Raw genomic sequence first — 20528 nt, forward strand, 5'->3', positions numbered from 1 at the left:
GAAATGCTGGTCTAGCCATTCGATCAATATAAACAAATCCCTGATCGTTATCCTTAACTCCTCCCCTCCTCATCCCCACATCTAACTTGTCACCAAATTTCCATTGATTTTACCTCCTAATCACTTTCAAATCCACTTTTTTTCTTTTCCTACTGCCACCATTTCTAGTCCAGGGTGCCATCTTCTCTCTACTGCTTCACCGAAACAGCCTCCCATCTGGTGTCCTAGCTTTCTGACTTCCCTTTCTCCCATTCTCCACTGGAGCTGTCTTTCAGAACTTCAGATTTGCTCAAATACTTCACTGCTTACTCATCAGTGGCTCTTTACCGAAGGAAGTCTAAGACCCCTCACATGACCTATAGAGTCCTATGCGATCTGATCCTTGCCTACCTCTCCAGCCCCATCTCTTAACACTAGACCATTTTCTTTCTTGTGCCTGGACTCTCTCATCTCTTACCTCCTCCTGTGTAACTCTTACTTATATGGAAAGTTCCAGTCCAGAATTCCTTCATCTAGAAAGCTTTTAGGACTTGCCAACATCAGGTTAGGTGCCTATTTCAGAGATCCAGCCACCATATCCTAATGATTTAAATGTCCTACCTACTATACCCCAGAAAGGGCATGAGTCTGCCCTTGTCTATTTGCCATCGGTGACTGGACAAGGGGTGGACACGAGCCAGATGCAGTTAGTCCATAGTCTTGCCATTTATATATTTGCAAAAAGTATTTGAAAATGTGGAGAAAAGGAGACAGCAAACAGCAGGAAGTGAGGCAGAAAGTTGTATAGAGAGAGATTACGATGTGGAATAAGGCCCTGAGGCTGTTGGTTTTTGCTGCGTTAGTAACAGGGTTTATAGTGGTAAGCAGCAGAAGATGATCTGGTTAATTTAGGCTGAAAGGAATGTATTAAAAATACATTGGCTACTTTACAGATTTGTCATGAGGGCTAGAGAACCAAACTTGGAACTGTGTAGCCAGGACAGTGCCCAGAACTAGGCTGCAGAACCAGTCTGGTGAGCAAAGCTCTGCTCCTGCTGCAAGACCAGGTCATTGAAGCTTGGACTGCTCCAGCTGCCGAGCCAGGGACTCAGTGTTTACACAACCTCCCGCTGCAGAGAGAGAGAATTCTGTGCCACTGCTACTCTTTGTGATACTAACTCCTGAATCAACATCTGGTGTGACCTGATTGATCGTGTGCCTGTGACTCCGTGGGTCAGTGAAAGCAAGTATCTGATATTTCCAGCTTTTGTCATAGGAACCAAGTTCTGCTTCTCCAAGGATTCATAAGTTGAAGGATTTTTGCAGTCATAGGTAAGAGATTCATGTGCTTTGGCACCTGCTGAAATGATCCTATATTTTATTTTCTTCCATGTCAATGTCCTTAATTTTTTCCAATTTTGCATCTTTGAATGCTTGGGATGAACCCTATGTGGCCATTATGAATTATTACTTTTTTTTAGTATAATTCTAGGTTGGTTTGCTCACATTTTATTTAAAACTTTTACATCTACATTAGAACATAAGAGTGGTCCAAGCTGATGTCAGCATCATGATTAAGAAGACTCCATTGTTGCTCCACTTAAACTTGCAACAGGTCATACAACTATCACTCAGTAAAGGATCCTTGCTTAACACAAACACACCTGGAAGATTCAGGACATCAGAAGGTGGGCGTATTGAAGTAAGCAGGGGAAGTGGCACGGGGGAAGGACGGGACAGTGGGCACCGATGCAGTTCAGCATCCACTGCAGCTCCTGCAAGAGTCAGGGTGCGGCCCTTCTCCTCATGTGGCCTGGAGCATAAGAGGAGGAGAAGTAGTTTCTCACTTGAAAAAGGACATCTCCTTTCTCCTTTCCCCGTCAGGGCAGAGCCAGGTAGAGGTGGCTGGGAAGCTTAAAACAACAGAACAGTGCTGACAGCCATTACTGGGAGGGGGATGGAGCTGCAAGATGGCTAATTTACCTCCCCTGCCCACACTCCCTGGCAGAGCCTGGTAAAGAAAACTGAGATGACTTAAGCACCACAGCAAGAAGAAAGTAACCTATCCATCAACCTGCTGAATTGTTGAGAGCAAACAGCATCTAAACAAGAAAAAAGTTCATCACCTCCATGCACAGGCAGAGAAGCAAACCATTAAAAACCATAAACAACTAAGGTAACAGAAAGAAAAAAAGTCCCCAGACTCAAAGTCAAACTCAAAGTCAAAGATCGCAGTTATGAAGAAGCTTTCTGTGATATACACAGAAAGACAGTTCAGCCCTAGCTGGTTTGACTTAGTGGCTAGAGCGTCAGCCTGTGGACTGAAGGGTCCTGGGTTCGATTCCAGTCAAGGGCACATGCCCAGGTTGCAGGCTCAAACCCCAGTGTGGGGCATGCAGGAGGCAGCCGATCAATGATTCTCTCTCATCTTTTTTTTTTTAATATATTTTATTGATTTCTTACAGAGAGGAAAGGAGAGAGATAGAGAGTTAGAAACATCGATGAGAGAGAAACATCGATCAGCTGCCTCCTGCACATCTCCTACTGAGGATGTGCCTGCAACCCAGGTACATGCCCTTGACCGGAATCGAACCTGGGACCTTTCAGTCCGCAGGCCGACGCTCTATCCACGGAGCCAAACCGGTTTCGGCTCTCTCTCATCTTTGATGTTTCTCTCTCTCTCTCCCTATCTCTCTGAAACCAAAATAACAAATAAACAACAACAAAAACCACATAATAAAGTGCCCAATAAAATTACAATTAAAAAAAAAAAGACAGTTCAGTGATTTTTACCAAAGAGATTGAAACTATAAGAGAGAACAAAAAAGAAATTCTGGAGCTGAAGAACTCAATAAAGGAGAAGAGGAATACACTAGAGAACATTGAAAATAGAGCAGATCAGATGAAAGAGTGAACATGAAGATAAAAATTTTTTTTTAATATTTTATTGATTTTTTACAGAGAGGGAGAGAGAGGGATAGAGAGTTAGAAACATTGATGAGAGAGAAACATCGACCAGCTGCCTCCTGCACATCTCCTACTGGGGGTGTGCCCGCAACCAACGTACATGCCCTTGACCGGAATCGAACTCAGGACTCTTCAGTCCCCAGGCCGACGCTCTATCCAGTGAGCCAAACCGGCTAGAGCAAGATAAAAATTTATAAGTAAAACAACAACAACAACCTATAAGTGACTCAGGAGGGAGAAGAAAGAGAACTAAAAGGTTGTTGGTTTTTTTTTTTTTTTTTTAATGAAAGAACTCTATGAGAACTATCTGACTAAATTAGAAAGAGCAACGTGAGGATCATAGGTATACCAAAAGGAGAAGAATGGGAGATGGGAACACAGAACTTAGTGAAAGAAATAATTGATGAGAACTTCCCAAGCTTATGGAAAGAACTGGACTTTAGAATAGACTCTAAAGTGGTTCTCAACCTTCCTAATGCCGCGACCCTTTAATACAGTTCCTCATGTTGTGGTGACCCCCAACCATCAAATTATTTTCGTTGCTACTTCATAACAGTAATTTTGCTACTGTTATGAATCGTAATGTAAATATCTGATATGCTATATGTGTTTTCCGATGGTCGCGACCCACAGGTTGAGAACCGCTGGGAGGAAGCTAATAGACCAATGCTAAAAGAACTTCTCCAGGTCACATTTTATTCAAACTGTCAAAAATTAATCTTCTGTCCTGCGAGGATAGAAGAAGATGGCATCTGCAGGCCAGAAAGAGACCCTCTCCAGGAGCCTATAGCATGCACCCTGACCTGGGACTTCCCGTCTCCAGAAGCTCTTCTACCACAAACAAAAAGACAAAAGTATACAAAGCTTTGAGTAAAAAGAACAATACACAGACAGAAACAGGAAACTGCAAAACTACTTCAGAATAGGATATTAAATAATTATAACATAAAGGTTAAAGGGGGACATTAAAAATAACTACAATTACTGAAATTTGGTAACAAATGTACAACATAAAGAGAGATAATTCGTAACAACAAAATCATAAAAGGGGAGGAGAAAAAGGATCGAACCGATACAGGTGAATGAAGATAAAAGGCAAGTAGAAGAAAAAGGACTATTTTATGCATGAGAAATTTTACACAAACATAATGGTAACCACAAAACAAAAATCCAGAACTAAAACACAAAACAACAAAAAAGTAACAGAAAAAAACATAATAGTAAACCACCAAAACAAAATAGTGAACAGAATCACAAGGGAAAAGAAACAATGGAGATACAGAGCAATCAGAAAATGAGAGATAAAATGGCTGTAGTAAGTCCCTATATATCAATAATCACCCCAGGTGTAAATGGACTAAACTCACCAATCAAAAGCACAGAGCAGTGGAAGGAATTAATAAACAAGACTCTATGTTGCCTGCAGGGGATTCATCTAAGCTCCAAAGACGAACATAGACTCAAAATGAAAAGGTGGAAGATGATACTTGAAGCAAATGGCATCTCGAGAAAAGTGGGCACAGCAGTACTTATATCAGACAAAATAGATTTCAAGATAAAAAAGGTAATAAGAGACAAAGATGAGCACTTTATAGTGACAAAGTGGATAATACCAAGAAGATATAACACATACACTAGTATATGCACCAAAATACATAAAGCAATTACTAACAGTCCTACAGGGGAAAACGGACAAAAATACAATTATAGTAGAGGACTGAATACACCATTGTCAGCAATGGACAGATCCTCCAGAGAGAAAGTCAATAGGGAAGTTAGACAAAATGGACTTAATCAATATTTATAGAACTTTTCATCCCCAAACAACAGAACACACATTCTCCTCAAGAGCACATGGGACATTCTCAAGGATAGAAAATACCAAAATGTTGGTATGTCATATTGTCATTTTTAATTGTCTCTCCATATATTTTGACATTTTCTTTTACTTCTTCTTTGACACAATAGTTTTTCAGTAGCATGTGGTTTATTTATTGATTTTAGAGAGAGGGGTGGGGAGAGAGAAACATCGACTTGTTGTTCCACTTATTTATGCATCCATTGGTTGCTTCTTGCATGTGCCCTAACCAGAGATCAAACCTGCAACCTTGGCGTATCAGGACACAGATCTAACCAACTAAGCTATCCAGCCAGGGCAAGTAGCATGTTGTTCAATCTCCACGTATTTGTGGGTTTTCAACTTCTTACAGTTAATTTCCAGTTTCTTTGAAAAGAAAAATAAACTTGACAAATCTTTGGTTAGATTCGCTAAGGACAAAAGAGAAAAGACTCAAATAAAATCAGAAATGAGTGAGGAAAAGTCACAATGGATATCATAGAAACACAAAGGGTTATACAAGAATATTCTGAAAGCCTATACTCCACCAGATTCACTAACCTATAAGAAATGGACAAATATACAACCTTAGAAATATACAGCCTTCCTAGACTGAATCATGAAGAACTGGAAAACCTAAATAGACCAATCACTAGTAAGAAAATTGAAACAGCAATCACAAACTACACACACACACACACACACACACACACACACACAAAGTTCAGGACTAGATGGCTTCTCTGGTGAATTCTACCAAACATTCAAAGATGTAATACCAATCTATCTCAACCTATTTTTAAAAATTGAGGAGAAGGAGGAGGATATACTTCTTACCTCATTTTATGAGCCCAACATTATCCTGCACTGTTATTCAACATAGTACTGGAAGTGCTAGCTAGAGAAATTAGACAAGAAAAAGACCAAAAATAAAAGGCATCCAAATTGGGAATGAAGAAAACTGTCCCTACTTGCAGATAACATGATTCCATATGAAGAGAACTTTAAAGACTCAAAAAAAAAAAAAACTATTAGAAATCATAAACAAATACTGTAAAGTTGCAGGACACAAGATCAATTTACAAAAATTCATTGCACTAACAATGAAACATCAAAAAGAGAAATAAAGAAAATAATCCCATTTGTAAGTGCAACAAAAGGGATACAATACCTAGGAATAAACTTAACAAAGAAGGTGAAGGACCCATACCCAGAAAACTGTAAGACATTGTTGAAACCGAATAAATGGAAAAATATTCCATGTTCATGGATTGGAAGAATTAACATTGTTAAAATGGCCATATTACCTAAAGCAATATACAGAATTAATGCAATTACTATAAAAATCCCAACGGCATTTATTTTTACAGAAACAGAACAAAAAAATTCTCAAATTTGTATGGAAACACAAAAGACCCCAAATAGCCAAAGCAACTAAAAAACAAACAAAACAAAACAAAGCCAGAGGTATCACACTCCCTGACTTCAAACTATACAACAAAGCTACAATAATCAAAACAATATGGTATTGGCAGAACTACAGATACTCAGACCAATGGAACAGAATTGAGAGCCCATAAATATAGAAAATAGACACACAGATATAAAGAATAAGCGGATGGTTGCCAAAGGGGAGGGAGATGGAAAAAATGTTTTTAATTTTATAAAGGACTGAGAGCCCAGAAATAAACCACATATATATGGGTAACTAATTTTCAACAAAGGAGCCAAAAACATACAATGGCGAAAGGAAAGTCTCTTCAAAAAACGGTGTTGGGAAACCAGAAAGTCATATACCAAGGAATGAAAGTAGACTGCTATCTGACACCATACACAAAAATTAACTCAAAGTGGATGAAATACTTGAATGTAAGACCTGAAACAACAAAACACACAGAAGAAAACACAGGCATTAAACTTACAACATTGGCCTCGGTGGTGTTTTGTGAACTCGACCCCAAAGGGAAGGGAAATAAAAGCAAAAATAAACGAATGGGACTATCTCAAACCAAAAAGCTCTGCACAACAACAACAAAACCATCAACAAAACAAAAAGGCAACCAACAGAATGGGAGAAGAATTTGCAAATGATACCTCCAATAAGGGACTAATATCCGAAATATATAAAGAACTCATACAACTCAACAGCAACAAAACAAACAACCCAAATAAAAATTGGCAGAAGATCTGACTGGCAGAAGATCTGAATAGACACTTCTCCAAGGAAGACATACATCTGGCCAACAAATATATTTTTTAAATGTTCAACATCACTAGTCATAAAGGAAATGCAAATCAAAACCACGGAATACCACCTCACACGGTTAGAATGGCTATTACCAATAAGACAAGAGATTACAAATGTTGCAGAGAACGTGGAGAAAGGGAACCTTCATATATTGCTGGTGGTAATGTAAACTGGTGCAGCCACTCTGAAAAGCAGTATGGATGCTCCTCAAAAAATTAAGAATAGAGTTACCATATGCCCAGCAATCTCTCTCCTAGGCATCTACCTAAATTTTTTTAAATAGTTTTATTAATTTCAGAGAGGAAGGGAGAAAGAGAGAGAGATAGAAACATTAGTGATGACAGAATCATCGACAGGCTGCCTCCCACATGCCCCACACTGGGGATTGAGCCTGCAACCCAGGCATGTGCCCTTGACCGGAATCGAACCTGGGACCCTTCAGTCTGCAGGCTGACGCTCTTTCCACTGAGCCAAACTGGCTAGGGCTACCCAAAATTTTTGAAAATACTTATTTGTAAAGATATATGTACCCCTATGTTCATTGCAGCACTATTTACAATAGCCAAGACATGGAAATAATATAAGTGTCCATTAACAAATGATTGGACAAAGATGTTGTTCATATATATGATGGAATACTATGTGGCCATAAAAGATGAAATATTGCCATTTGTGACATTTACAGATGCCATATTATAAAGGTGTATATCTGAAACTTATATAATGTTATTATTAACCAATGTCACCCTAATAAATTTAATTTTTAAAGGTATAGAGCCTCTGCCGAAACCGGTTTGGCTCAGTGGATAGAGCGTCGGCCTGTGGACTGAAAGGTCCCAGGTTCGATTCCGATCAAGGGCATGTACCTGGGTTGCGGGCACATCCCCAGTGGGAGATGTGCAGGAGGTAGCTGATCGATGTTTCTCTCTCATCGATGTTTCTAACTCTCTATCTCTCTCCCTTCCTCTCTGTAAAAAATCAATAAAATATATTTTTTTAAAAAAAGTATAGAGCCTCACACTAGTCGGTTTTGCTCAGTGGATAGAGCGTCGGCCTGCGAACTGAAAGATCCCAGGTTCGATTTTGGTCAATCCCCAGTGTGGGGCTTTCAGGAGGCAGCCAATCAATGATTCTCTCTCATTATTGATGTTTCTATCTCTCTCTCACTCTTCCTTCCTCTCTGAAATCAATAAAAAAATATTAAAAAAAGTATAGAGCCTCATAAGTTAAAAATAAACAAAGAAAATGAGAGTGACCCATAGATTTCTTTTGAGGGGCTTTGTCTTTTTCTGTTGGTTTTGTTCTGTTTTGTTATTGGAGTTACATTGGCCTTGTAAAGTAATTTGGAAATTTTTATATTCTCAGGAAAAATTAGAGCTCATAGGGGTTTTCCGTTCTGTGCAGGCTTGGTGGAATTCACCTATAAAACCATCTGGACCTCATGCCTTTGGGGGGATAGATAGCTCCTTGAATACCTTTCCAATTCCTATCATAATTATTGCTCTGTTGAGATTTCTTCATGTTGAGTCAAACTTGGTAATAGATATTTCTACTAAAATATACCTTTAACATGCCTGCTCAAATTTACTATTGCAAGTTTGAACATTTATATTTTTATCATTTGTTAAAATCTCCTTATCTATAGTAATAACCCCTAATATTGTTTATTTGTATTTTCTCTTTCTCTCTCTTTCTCTCTTCCTTCCCCTGCCCCTTCCTTTCTTTCTTCATCAGACTTACCAAAGATTGGTCTATTTTATTGGACCAGTTGAAGAACTAAATTTATTAGTTTTACTAGTCAATTGCTGTGCTTTTAATATTTGATGATGAATGTCTAGTTCAGTGATGGCGAACCTATGACACGCTTGTCAGAGGTGACACATGAACTCATTTTTTTGGTTGATTTTTCTTTGTTAAATGGCATTTAAATATATAAAATAAATATCAAAAATATAAATCTTTGTTTTACTATGGTTGCAAATATAAAAAAATTTCTATATGTGACACGGCACCAGAGTTAAGTTAGGGTTTTCAAAATGCTGACACGCCGAGCTCAAAAGGTTCGCCATCACTGGCTAGTTTCATCACTAATAATTCCTTATACTTTGAGCTTATTTTCATGTTCTCTTTTTACCTTCTTGAGTTGAAATCTTAGTTCACTAAAAAGATTGGAAATACAATCATTTTTGCTTTTTAGGTAAATCCACTTAAATTATACTTTTCATTGGAGTGCTGCTTTGTGCCATCTCACATGCTTTCTCATGAATAGTGTTGTTGAGCCCATTTCAACTGAACTTTAATTTCAACTACTATATTTTTAGTTCTAAAATTTCCGTTTGGTTCTTCTTTAGACCTATTTCTCTGCTAAAGCTTTTTATTTTTCCTTTGTTTCAAGCAAGTCATAATTTCTTGTTAAAGCATTTTTATCGTGGCTGCTTGAAAATATTTTTTTTCAGATAATTTTAATACCTCTCTCCTTTGGGTGTTGGCAGCTGCTGATTGTCTTTTTTTCATTCAATTTGAGATCTTCCCAGTTCTTTTAAAAAAATATATATAGCCCTAGCTGGTTTGGCTCAGTGGATAGAGCCTCGGCCTGCGCACTGAAGGGTCCCGGGTTGATTCCGGTCAAGGACACATGCCCAGGTTGTGGGCTTGATCCCCAGTAGGGGGCGTGCAGGAGGCAGCCGATCAATGATTCTCTCATCATGGATGTTTCTAGCTCTCTCTCCCTCTCTCTTCCTCGCTGAAATCAATAAAAATATATATAAAAAAATAAAAATATAAATAAAATATATATAAAAATAAAAATATATAAAAAATAAATATAAAAAATAAAAATATAAATAAATATATAAAATATAAATAAAAATATTTTTTAATTGATTTCAGAGAGGAAGGGAGAGGGAGAGAGAGCTAGAAACATCCATGATGAGAATCATTGATCGGCTGCCTCCTGCACGCCCCCTACTGGGATCAAGCCCGCAACCTGGGCATGTGCCCTCCTGACCAGAAATTGAACCAGGACCCTTCAGTCCACAGGCCGACGCTCTATCGACTGAACCAAACCAGCCAGGGCCTTCCCAGTTCTTGGTATGATGAATGATTTTCAATGGAAACATGGGCATTTTTTAATGCTAAAATTGTGTTTATTTTAAACCAAAAAGGTCTGATACTCGTTCCTGTTACAACATTTTCAGAGAAAAAGGGAAAACATAGGAGGCAGGAGAGGGGATGGGTTGCCAGCGTGCGCCTTCTAAGCAGGTCCCTGCAGTGAACCGCAGGAGCCCTGGGCCCAGGGCGCCCTAGGACTCGCCAAAACTTCCTCATTTCATCTGTCATCCAACTATCACTTCTGGTCAGTGCGTGTTACCTACTAAAATTCAGGAAAGCCCCATAAAACCAGTCCGCAGCAAGTCCCTGCGAGCGCAAGCTCGGCTGTCAGCTGTGCGGGAGGCGGAGTTGACGCTTGAACACATCACCCAGACCCGGGGGTGGCCCCAAGGCAACAGGTACAGCACGTGGCCCTGGCCATCCCCACGCACTGGAGCCCCCTCCACCCCCCCACCCTTCCCCCGCCCCAGCCCTCAGGCACGTGGCTGCAGGAGAGGGGCTTCGATCGGAGGCGAGAGGCTGCGGAGTGAGCGGTGCGCGGGCAGCAGAGCTAGCAGCCCCCTCGCCGGGCGCCCCCTCCTCCCGTCCCCAGTGCACAGGGGCTCGTCACCGGGCTGGGCAGATGCCACGAGGCATCCTGGGGTCCTTCCGCATCGCCTCCCTCCCCCGGGCCAGCCTCCTCATCTCGGCAGCTTGCTCAGCAGGTGCCGGTTCGGCTGGTTCCTCTCGAGCAAGGCTGCAGCCGCGCTCTGGCCCGGGGTCTCCTGTTGGGCCGTCTCGCTGCTTTCGCGGCCGCGCATGCGCAGGAGAGACCCCCGGTCCTGACACGTGGGTGCAGCAGCGGACTGTCATTCTTACTCCAGCGCGCGCTGTGCTTGGCGCACGCCAAACATGGACATTTCTGTCTTATTTTATGAGACTCTGGGTCTTATTTAACCCTCCTGTTTTAGCCGGTTTTCTCTGACAGGGCTCTGGGGGGTAGAGGTGGGGGGTGCTGTCTTTTCACTGCCAGATGGAGGTAGCCCTTCAAGGCCCAGCTCAGCCCCTGTTGACCGTGGATGGAGGTGAGGGCCTCCTCACTGCAGCGCGAGGGGGCGGGGGGTTCCAGTTCCCACAGGTCTGCACTGCCACCTGGGGCGGATGTAATGAGCGGAGGCCTCCTCTGCCACAGCCCAGCAGGGAGGCTGAGGGCTGCCTCCCCACTGCCAATCCGGGACTGAAGTCCCCGCACCCACGTGGCCTTACTGACCCTGCGGTGTGGGAGGCCTCATTTCCAGCTGGTGGGGGAGGGGGAGTAGGGCGGTGAAAGTCCCCCCTCCCTACTTGACCTTCTCGGAAACCACCCTGGTGAGAGTTGGGGCGCCTCATTATATCCTGGGAAGAGTGGAAGTCTAGGCTCAGCACTGGTGTGGTTGGGTGTGGGTGTGGCCACAGTTCTTCTGTGGTATTTGGCTGGAATAGAGCCGTTATTTTCCAAGTTTTCTCTCTTGTTAGGCTGCCCTTTCCTGGTTCTTTGGCTAGAGAGAGCAGGTTTTTGTTGTGGGCTGTTTTATTTTGTTTGCTTTTTTCGTTTTGTCTGCGCCTTGGTGTCCAGCCTGCTGATTTCACTTTCGAGACTGGGATGAGCAAAGCAAAAAGAAAACTCAGGAAACTCACCGCCATCCTGCTGTTCCTTGGGTTTTGAGGTCCCTAGCCCTTCTGCCTTCTTCTCTCCACCTTTTATCTTCTTATGAGCCATGCCGGCCAGGCAATAAATAGAGGCTTTTAAGAAAAAGAAAAGAAAAAAGTTTGATAATGTTCTCTGCTGGGGAGGGTATGAGGACATAGGCACTCTCACACTCTGTTGGTGTGAAGGCTTTTTTGGAGAACAATTTGGCAAAAGGCATCAACAGTTAAAAGAAAATGCATGAACTCTGCCCCAGCAATTTCACTGCTAGGAATTAACCCTATGGGTACATTTGCAAAAGTATGCCAAAGATAAATGCATAAATATGTTCACATAGTTTATCATTGCAAAACCCCAAATGGTTAGCACTTAAATGTCTATCCATTGGGAACTGGATAAAGTATCTATGGCACATTCATGCAGTGGAACTCTGTGCAGCAGTTTAAAAGAACAAGGAAGACTTGTATGTACTGATATGGGCCAATCTCAACAAAAGTTGCAGAATAGTAAGCATAGTCTGATGCCATATCTATATATATAAAAGCCCAGCAACCAAACAGTGGAATGACCAGAATGACCGGCCGACCAGTCGCTATGACGTGCACTGATCACTAGGGGACAGATGCTCAATGCAGGAGCTGCCCCCTGGTGGTCAGTGTACTCCCACAGTGGGAGCAGCCGCTCAGGGGGCAGGTCCACAGCCACTCAGATGACAGAGATGAGCAACGCTTCCACAGCAGGCTGATCCCCACAGGCCATGCCCCCCCACCAGTGCACGAATCTGTGCACCAGGCCTCTAGTATTTGTATATATATACTTACATGTGCTGGACTTTAGGAAAGTTTACAGCTAACCACGCTGCCAACCTTTGGGAGAAAGAAGGGGTAGAAACAAGCTTTGGGTTTTCGCTACGTCCTTCTGCACTCTTCAGTTCTAGTGATGGGCATGTATTACCTTTTTTATCAGAAGGGTTTTTCTGGGCAATCAATTGACATGTGTTATGAGGCATTTTTTTTCTTTATACTAATTTATTTTTTAGTTTTCTTTGTTTTTCTTTTCAAATATATTTTTATTGATTTCAGAGAGGAAGGGAGAGGGAGAGAGAGATTGAAACATCAATGATGAGAGAGAATCACTGATCGGCCTCCTGCATGCCCCTCACTGGGGATCAAGCCCACAACCTGGGCATGTGCTCTGACTGAGAATGAAATGTGACCTCCTGGTTCATAGGCCGATGCTCAACCACTGAGCCACACCAGCTAGCATAGTTTGTTTTTTTAAAAATCCCAATATCTTTAAGTCAAGAAAAGGAGGATTTACTGGAAGGATGCTGATGTTCCTCATTTGAGCAGCCTGCAGGGGGAGACAAATGCAGATGGGCCTCTGGAATTTCTGGGGCCCGGGCCTGGGATACTAGAGGCCTTTTTTTTTTTTTTTTTTTTTTTTTTTTTTGGTCTCTGTGTACCGGCTGCATTCTCTCTCAGTCATATAAAGGATGGGGAATGAACATGGCTGCCTTGTGCATCTAAATTTATATCTTGCCCTGGCTGGTTGCTCAGTGATTAGGGCCTTGACGGGGGAATCAAAGGGTTATGGGTTCAATTCCTGGACACATACCTCGGTTGCTGGTTTGATCCCAGCCAGTTTGGCCTTGTGCAGGAGGCAACCAATTGATGTGTCTCTCTCACATCTCTCTCCATCTCTCTCTCTCTCTCTCTCTCTCTCTCTCTCTCTCACATCTCTCTCTCTTCCCTTCCCTCTTCCCCTCCTTCCCTTTCAATCTCTCTAAAAATAAATGGGAAAATAACCTTGGTGAGGATTAATAACAACAAAAATGTGAAATTTATCTCTTGCCCTCCTACAGCAAAGAGAGATTGACTTCCTACCGCGACTGACTTCCTGCTTAACAATATTCTCAGGGAAGGGCTTTCTGTGGCCAGGTGTTCTGGATCCATCAACTCTGGCCAGAGGTGAGGAGCCTCTAAGTCAGTGGTTCTCAACCTTGGTTGCACATTAGAATCACCTGGGAATCTTTTTAAAATCCTGATTTCTTGCCAAAACCAGTTTGGCTCAGTGGATAGAGCGTCGGCCTGCGGACTGAAAGGTCCCAGGTTCGATTCCGGTCAAGGGCATGTACCTGGGGTGCGGGCACATCCCCAGTAGGAGATGTGCAGGAGGCAGCTGATCGATGTTTCTCTCTCATCGATGTTTCTAACTCCCTATCTCTCTCCCTTCCTCTCTGTAAAAAATCAATAAAATATATTTTAAAAAAATTAAAAAAATAAAATCCTGATTTCTGGGCCTCATCCTCCGGAAATTGTTTCTTTGTTACTAATGTTGTGGCCCCACCCCATAACAAAGAAACAGAATTTCCGGAGGATGAGGCCCAGAAATCAGGATTTTAAGAAGATTCCCAGGTGATTCTAATGTGCAGCCAAGGTTGAGAACCACTGCTCTAAGTGCTTGGCAGAGCCTCGGGAGTCACATGGCTGGAGAAGAACAGTTCTCAGTAGATGGGAGGATGCTGGGAAGGTAAGGCGTTCGTTTGTATTTATTTATTTTTTTTAAGTCCTCACCCGAGGATATTTACCACTGATTTTTAGAGAGAGTAGAAGAGAGAGGGAAAGACAGAGAGAAACATCGATGCGAGAGAAACACACATCGATTGGTTGCCTCCTGCACGAGCCGGGGAGGGGCCTGCAACCGAGGTATATGCCCTTGACCAGAATCAAACCCGGAACCCTTCAGCCCGCAGGCCGATGCTCTATCTACTAAGCCAAACCGGCTAGGGAAGGCACTCATTTTTTTAATATTAAATTTATTGGGGTGATATTGGTTAATAAGGTTACACAGGTTTTAAGTTTACATTTCTATGATACATGGTCTGTATATTGCATTGTGTGCCCACCACGCAAGGTCAAATCATCTTCCATCACCATGGAAGGCACTCATTCTTTCACTCATTCAGTGAATTTTTATTGCATGCCTACTATGTGCTGGGCTCTGTGCTACTGAACACAGTCAACTAGCAAGGTCTCAGTGACCGGACAGCTTAGGTTCCAGTGAGGAAGACGGCCTAGGAATCAGTGTCTGCCGTCCCTGTCCTCGCTCAGCCAATCCGCTCTCCCACTTGACAAAAGGGTCTCTTTTTGTTGTGTCAGAGGGGGCCCCTCGGTCAGAGCAGCTTGGGGATATTTCCACGGTGAGGACACTGATGACTAAGAAAGAGACGCTTGGCCTGGCCAATGGGGACAGCTGCAGCTGTTGTGAGTTACCAGCCAAGAGCCAGTAGGTGAAGGGAGTGGCTTCCTGTTGAGCCGAGATCTTTGAGTCTAGCTTGGAAGTTAAGGCGTCCCAGAAACAAAATCGTCAGGGAGCCCACTAAGGATCTGTGGAATTTGTATTATAAAAATACAAAACCCAGGTCTGAGGCCGGTGCCTGACTCCGCCAACTTGAAAGTCTCAGTTCCTCAGACAATTGTGATCCTGAGCAAACAGCAAAAAGAAAGAAAAGAAAAGAAAAAAGATGGCTCAGCTCTGTGCCAGCACTAGTAGGATGGACTGCGGCCAGGAGCCAGAGCGGGGAGGAGGAAGGAATGAGGGGTGAGCAGCCCTCCTGGCGACTATATAAGGGAAGGTTTCTTTTTAAGAGATTTTATATATAATTGATTTCAGAGAGGAAGGAAAAGGGAGAGATATAAACATCAATGATGAGAGAGAATTGATTGGCTGCCTCCTGCATGCCCCCAACTGGGGATTGAGCCCGCAACCCAGGCATGTGCCCTTGACCAGAATCGAACCACAGCCCCTTCCGTCCACAGGCCAAGTGATCCACTGAGCCAAACCGGTGAGAGCTGTAGGGGAAGGTTTCTGATGTGCAGATTTTGCAAGAGATGTTGGTGGGATGCACTGGTCTGAGCAAGACCTTCACCCACAAGTTACAGTCCCAGCCAGGGGTCCTGCAGCGAGGTGCTCTGTGGCGAAAGTGATACATGCTGGGCTATGGCCCAAGCAGCAACACAGGGCTTGGGCAGCAAGGAATGAGGATTTCTACGCACTCTCCCTCCACCCCAAACTACTCTCCCACATGCAGACTGCTGGTCCAGATGTGGCTTTGCCTCACTATTGTATGTTTTTAAAAATACATATAGTTTTATTGATTTCAGAGAGGAAGGGAGAAGATAGAAATGCCAATGATGAGAGTCATTGATCAGCTGCCTCCTGCATGCCCCACACTGGGGACCTAGCCTGCATCCGGGTATGTGCCCTGACCTGGAAGCTAACCATGACCTCCTGGTTCATAGGTCGACACTCAACCACTGAGCCACACCGGCCAAACGGCTCCTGTTTTTTTACCCTTTTGACAGTTCTGGTGACACTGCTTATAAGCCTTCCTCTGCTCCTTGAGGCCATGTCTTGCTCATCTTTATAACAATAGCATCTGGCCCTGTTCAGGGAGTGTTGCAGGTGCCACTAATGTTTGGATAAATATCTGTTTATCACAACTATTTGCCCAGTCCCTAATCTAGAGGCTCTGGAATAAGCAGCATCACAGATTTTAGAATCAGCCTATGTATCACATGCAAAAAGGTGAGATGGGCCGAGAAGATTGGGGGTCTGAAGTGGAAAACGTGGGATGATAAGGCAGTTAGCAGAGGAAGCAAAGCAGCTTCAAAGATGTGTGGGAAATGGATAAACTGTGTGGCCCCTCTGATCTTTAGTGTCCGTGCTTGTAACATGGGGACCTCACATGTAGAGGAAGGAGACCCCAAAAATGGCCATGAAAGTATTTTGTGAAGTGTAACATGAACACGGGTAAAATGATTAATAAAGCTTATTGAAAAGTCTCATGCATTATTGCCAATCTATTTCTGTGATCTTACACCTGATCTTAAGGTCCTCTTTTATACATTCAGCACAATGGTAACTGCGTTGCTGGATTGGCTTGAGGAGGCAATGTGTAAGGCATAAAAAGTGCTTCTTAGTCCAGTACCTCCCACCCATGAAGAAATATATGGATAGCTTCTTTTAAAAAGTGTTTTTATTGATTTTAGGGATCATTGCTGTTTCACCAGTCATGAGAGGATCAGCTCTGTTACTAGGAAGCTAGCTGATTTGAGAGAGAGAGAGAGAGAGAGAGAGAGAGAGAGAAGTGGATTGGCTGCCTCCCATATGCACCCCACTGGGATGAAACCTGAAACCTGGGGACGCGCCCTGACCGGAATTGAACCTGTGACCTTTCAGTGCATGGGAGATGCTCAACTGAGCCACACAGGCCAGAGCTGGATAGCTTCTTAAAAAAACAGACTCCTGGCATCCCATCTCTGCCATCTTCCTAAATTGGGATTCTTTGGGGATGAAGACTAAACATCTGAATTTTAAATAAGCATCCTCGGTGATTGATTAGGGTGGTCCAGGGAGACTTTAAGAAACACTGAAAGGATCAATTAAGTGTGTGTGTGTGTGTGTGTGTGTGTGTTAGGGGTGGGGAAGACAGTACTATCATATGTGGCCATGAGATGGCAGCAGAGAGAGGCAAGGAGAGGGGCTGGGAGTGGGCAGGCTTGGGGATGGGTTGTGGGAGGAGCTGGGCCCTATATTTCAGCACGGTCATCTTTGCCAGCTGAAGTCTATTGCTGCAGACTACTCCCCTGTGACTGCCTGTCTGATTACCAGGTCTTTACAGACGCTCTGCTTTTGCCAAACTCTGCCAGCAGAAACCGCACCAGTGTGACCTTGGCTGGCTGAGTGGGTAGTAATGTGTGTTCCACATGGTGAGTATGGGAGGCAAGGGATGTCACCTGCACAAGGCAGCTTAGTGAAAGGGCATCAGTGCATGTTGAAAGCAGGGTTTCCCCATCCCCCTGCTGCCAGGCTTGTGGTTCCAGGTGCTCTGAAAGGGTTACCTGAACCCAGCCTGCTCCAGTCAGGAGAGGATGAGCTCTGTTGCTGGGAAGCTGGCTGAAGGCCAAGCAAAGGATGCTGGGATGGGGTGGTGGCAGGGAACATGGGACGAGGCAGCTGTCTCTGGGAGCAGACAAGATGTCCCTGGCTTCAGTAGGGGTGGGGCGGTAAGAGGATTAGGTGACAGTCCCCTAACTCAGCCCGGAACTAACACCTCCCCCCTCACTCATGAGCCATGGCCTGCCCCGCTCCGAGCCTGCCAACGTTCAGAATAACCCTGAGGACCAGACAGCAGGATGGCAGGGGCTCTGCTCAGCGCCCTATTCCTCTTGCAGCTTCTTGGTATGGACAGGGGTCGGGGGAGGTGGTTGGACAGACAGACAGACACACACACACACACACACACACACACACGGAGATAAGAACATAAACAAGAGAGAGACCACGATGTAGACTGGGTTGCAATATTGGGTCCCCAGGCACAACACTGGTTCAGAAGACACTCATGGAAAAGTACATCGTCTCAGAGGCAGACACACAGGGAAGCAGAGCCCCGCACAGACTCAGAGGGGGCAGAGGGGAGAGGCCCCCTAGCCTCTTCATCTCAGTGACTCTACTGCTCGTCACCATCCCCAGGCCGAGGTGCGGGGAATGAGGAGTTGCGCCTTTATCACCATCTTTTCGACAATTATGACCCACAATGCAGGCCAGTGAGGGAGCCTGAGGACACTGTCAGCATCAACATCAAGGTCACCCTGACCAACCTCATCTCGCTGGTAAGATACCCCACCTCCACTCCCAGCACCATCTCTGAGCTTGAAATCCCCCTTCTGGTCCCAACCACTGAGCGCTGTCCCCTGGAACCCCTCCTCATCTCCCCTGCGCAGAACGAGAAAGAGGAGACCCTCACCACCAGCGTCTGGATTGGAATCGTGAGTCCAATCTGGGGGACAGTGCGCGGTCTCGTCCTGGGCACCCCTTCCTCCCAGCCTCTTCGCGGGCACCAGGGGGGAGACGCAGGGCACACGTCCTCCCGTCATCGCCCCTTAGGACTGGGACGATTACCGACTCAACTTCAGCAAGAAGGACTTTGGGGACATCGGAATCCTGCGGGTCCCGTCCACACACGTATGGCTACCAGAGATTGTGCTGGAAAACAAGTACGGACCGGAGGGGAACCAGGCTGTTGGAAGCCGAGGCCTGAGGGGCTGGGTTGGACCTGGCCGGGGCGGGAGGCTGCTTGGAGGGCGAGGGGTGGCGGACCTCCGCGAACGCCGGGTTTCCGGGGCCCACAGCATCGACGGCCAGTTCGGGGTGGCTTACGACTGCAACGTGCTGGTCTACGAGGGCGGCCACGTGAGCTGGCTGCCCCCCGCCATCTACCGCAGCGTCTGCGCCGTGGAAGTCTCCTACTTCCCCTTCGACTGGCAGAACTGCTCGCTCGTCTTCCGGTGGGCAGAGTTCCTCCGGGCCCGACCATTACGGGATTAGGGGAGCAGGGAGTGACGTCATATGGGGGGGGAAAAACACTAACCGGGGGGCGGGGCTTTGTGCTGGAGGCGGAGCCAGACTCTGAAAAGGGTTGGGGCTGCTCCAGCGAATTTGAAGTCGGGGAGAAAACAGCATGTTTTGGGTAATGGGGTGGGGCGTTCTCACCCCGCCAGAGCCCAGCTTCCAGGACAGGGCCTGAGGCTAGGGCCTGGGTCCGAGTTGCTGGGGTGGGGGCCCCCTGCCTCCACAGCTCTCAGACGTACAATGCCCAAGAGGTGGAGTTCGTCTTCGTGGTGGGCGATGACGGCGAAACCATCAGCAAGATCGATATCGACACTGAGGCCTACACCGGTGAGGTCCCCTCCTGCTCCTAAAACCCGCTTCCAGACGGGTCCAGAGAAGGGACTTGCAAAGTGGGGCTGCCCCAGACCTTCAAGCCTAGGGACCGACTTTGGCAACCGCGCTTTAATTTGCCCCTTTCCTGAAATTATTCTCGATGGTCGGACCAGTCCTACCTCCTCGCGGTCCTTCCGTACCTCACCCGGAATACCCGCTTCGGCCCTGCCCGAATTGCCCGTCTGCCGAAGGCCCAAGGCCCGAGCCATCCAGCCCACCCGCCCCACCCTCCCCGGTGCAGACCGCTGCAGGCGCTCTCTCCTCCGCCCGGAGTTATGGGCTCCCGCCCTCAGGTGTGGGGCCTCAGAGCAGGCTGAGCGCGTCCCCCGTCCTGCAGAGAACGGCGAGTGGGCCATCGACTTCTGCCCCGGGGAGATCCACCGCCAGGACGGAGGCTCCGCTGACGGCGCAGGGGGCATTGACATCGTGTACACGCTCATCATTCGCCGGAAGCCGCTCTTCTACATCATTAACATCATTGTGCCCTGCGTGCTCATCTCAGGCCTGGTGCTGCTCGCCTACTTCCTGCCGGCGCAGGGTAAGGAGTCGCCCCAACCCGCAAGTGGGGCTCGTTCCGGAGTCTGTGTGTGTGTGTGTGGAGGGGGGGCAGCAGCTCTCACTGGGCGCTCCCTCCAGCCGGCGGCCAGAAATGCACCGTCTCCATCAACGTCCTGCTCGCCCAGACCGTCTTCTTGTTCCTGATTGCCCAGAAAATCCCCGAGACGTCTCTGAGCGTGCCGCTGCTGGGCAGGTGAGGGCGCTGCTGGGCAGGTGAGGGCCGCTGCTGGGCAGGTGAGGGCGCTGCTGGGCAGGTGAGGGCCGCTGCTGGGCAGGTGAGGGCGCTGCAGAAGAGGGTGAGGGCGCCGGGGCCCCGACGGTGCCCGTCCACTCTAATTGTCTAGCACGAAGGGCGGAGCCAGGCCGGCACG

At 45.8% G+C, this 20528-nt stretch overlaps 2 protein-coding genes across 2 annotated transcripts in view; one reads left to right on the plus strand and one right to left on the minus strand.

Annotated features, from left to right (window-relative positions):
- GP1BA (glycoprotein Ib platelet alpha subunit) overlaps positions 1–11895 on the minus strand; it is an 18906-nt gene extending 7011 nt beyond the window's left edge. The window contains exon 1 of the mRNA XM_023744086.1: positions 11799–11895. The gene's annotated coding sequence lies outside the window, so the exon portion shown is untranslated. The remainder of the gene's footprint in view (positions 1–11798) is intronic.
- Positions 11896–17270: 5375 nt separating this feature from the next.
- The window catches only part of CHRNE (cholinergic receptor nicotinic epsilon subunit), a 5529-nt gene continuing 2271 nt past the window's right edge, over positions 17271–20528 (plus strand). The window contains exons 1-8 of the mRNA XM_023744087.1: positions 17271–18054; positions 18349–18488; positions 18600–18644; positions 18763–18872; positions 19008–19163; positions 19454–19554; positions 19937–20137; positions 20236–20350. Coding sequence (XP_023599855.1) covers positions 18009–18054; positions 18349–18488; positions 18600–18644; positions 18763–18872; positions 19008–19163; positions 19454–19554; positions 19937–20137; positions 20236–20350 — 914 coding nt within the window. The 5' untranslated portion in view covers positions 17271–18008. The remainder of the gene's footprint in view (positions 18055–18348; positions 18489–18599; positions 18645–18762; positions 18873–19007; positions 19164–19453; positions 19555–19936; positions 20138–20235; positions 20351–20528) is intronic.

This window comes from Myotis lucifugus, unplaced genomic scaffold (genome assembly GCF_000147115.1).
Source record: "Myotis lucifugus unplaced genomic scaffold, Myoluc2.0 scaffold_426, whole genome shotgun sequence".
In the NCBI taxonomy this organism is placed as follows: domain Eukaryota; kingdom Metazoa; phylum Chordata; class Mammalia; order Chiroptera; family Vespertilionidae; genus Myotis; species Myotis lucifugus.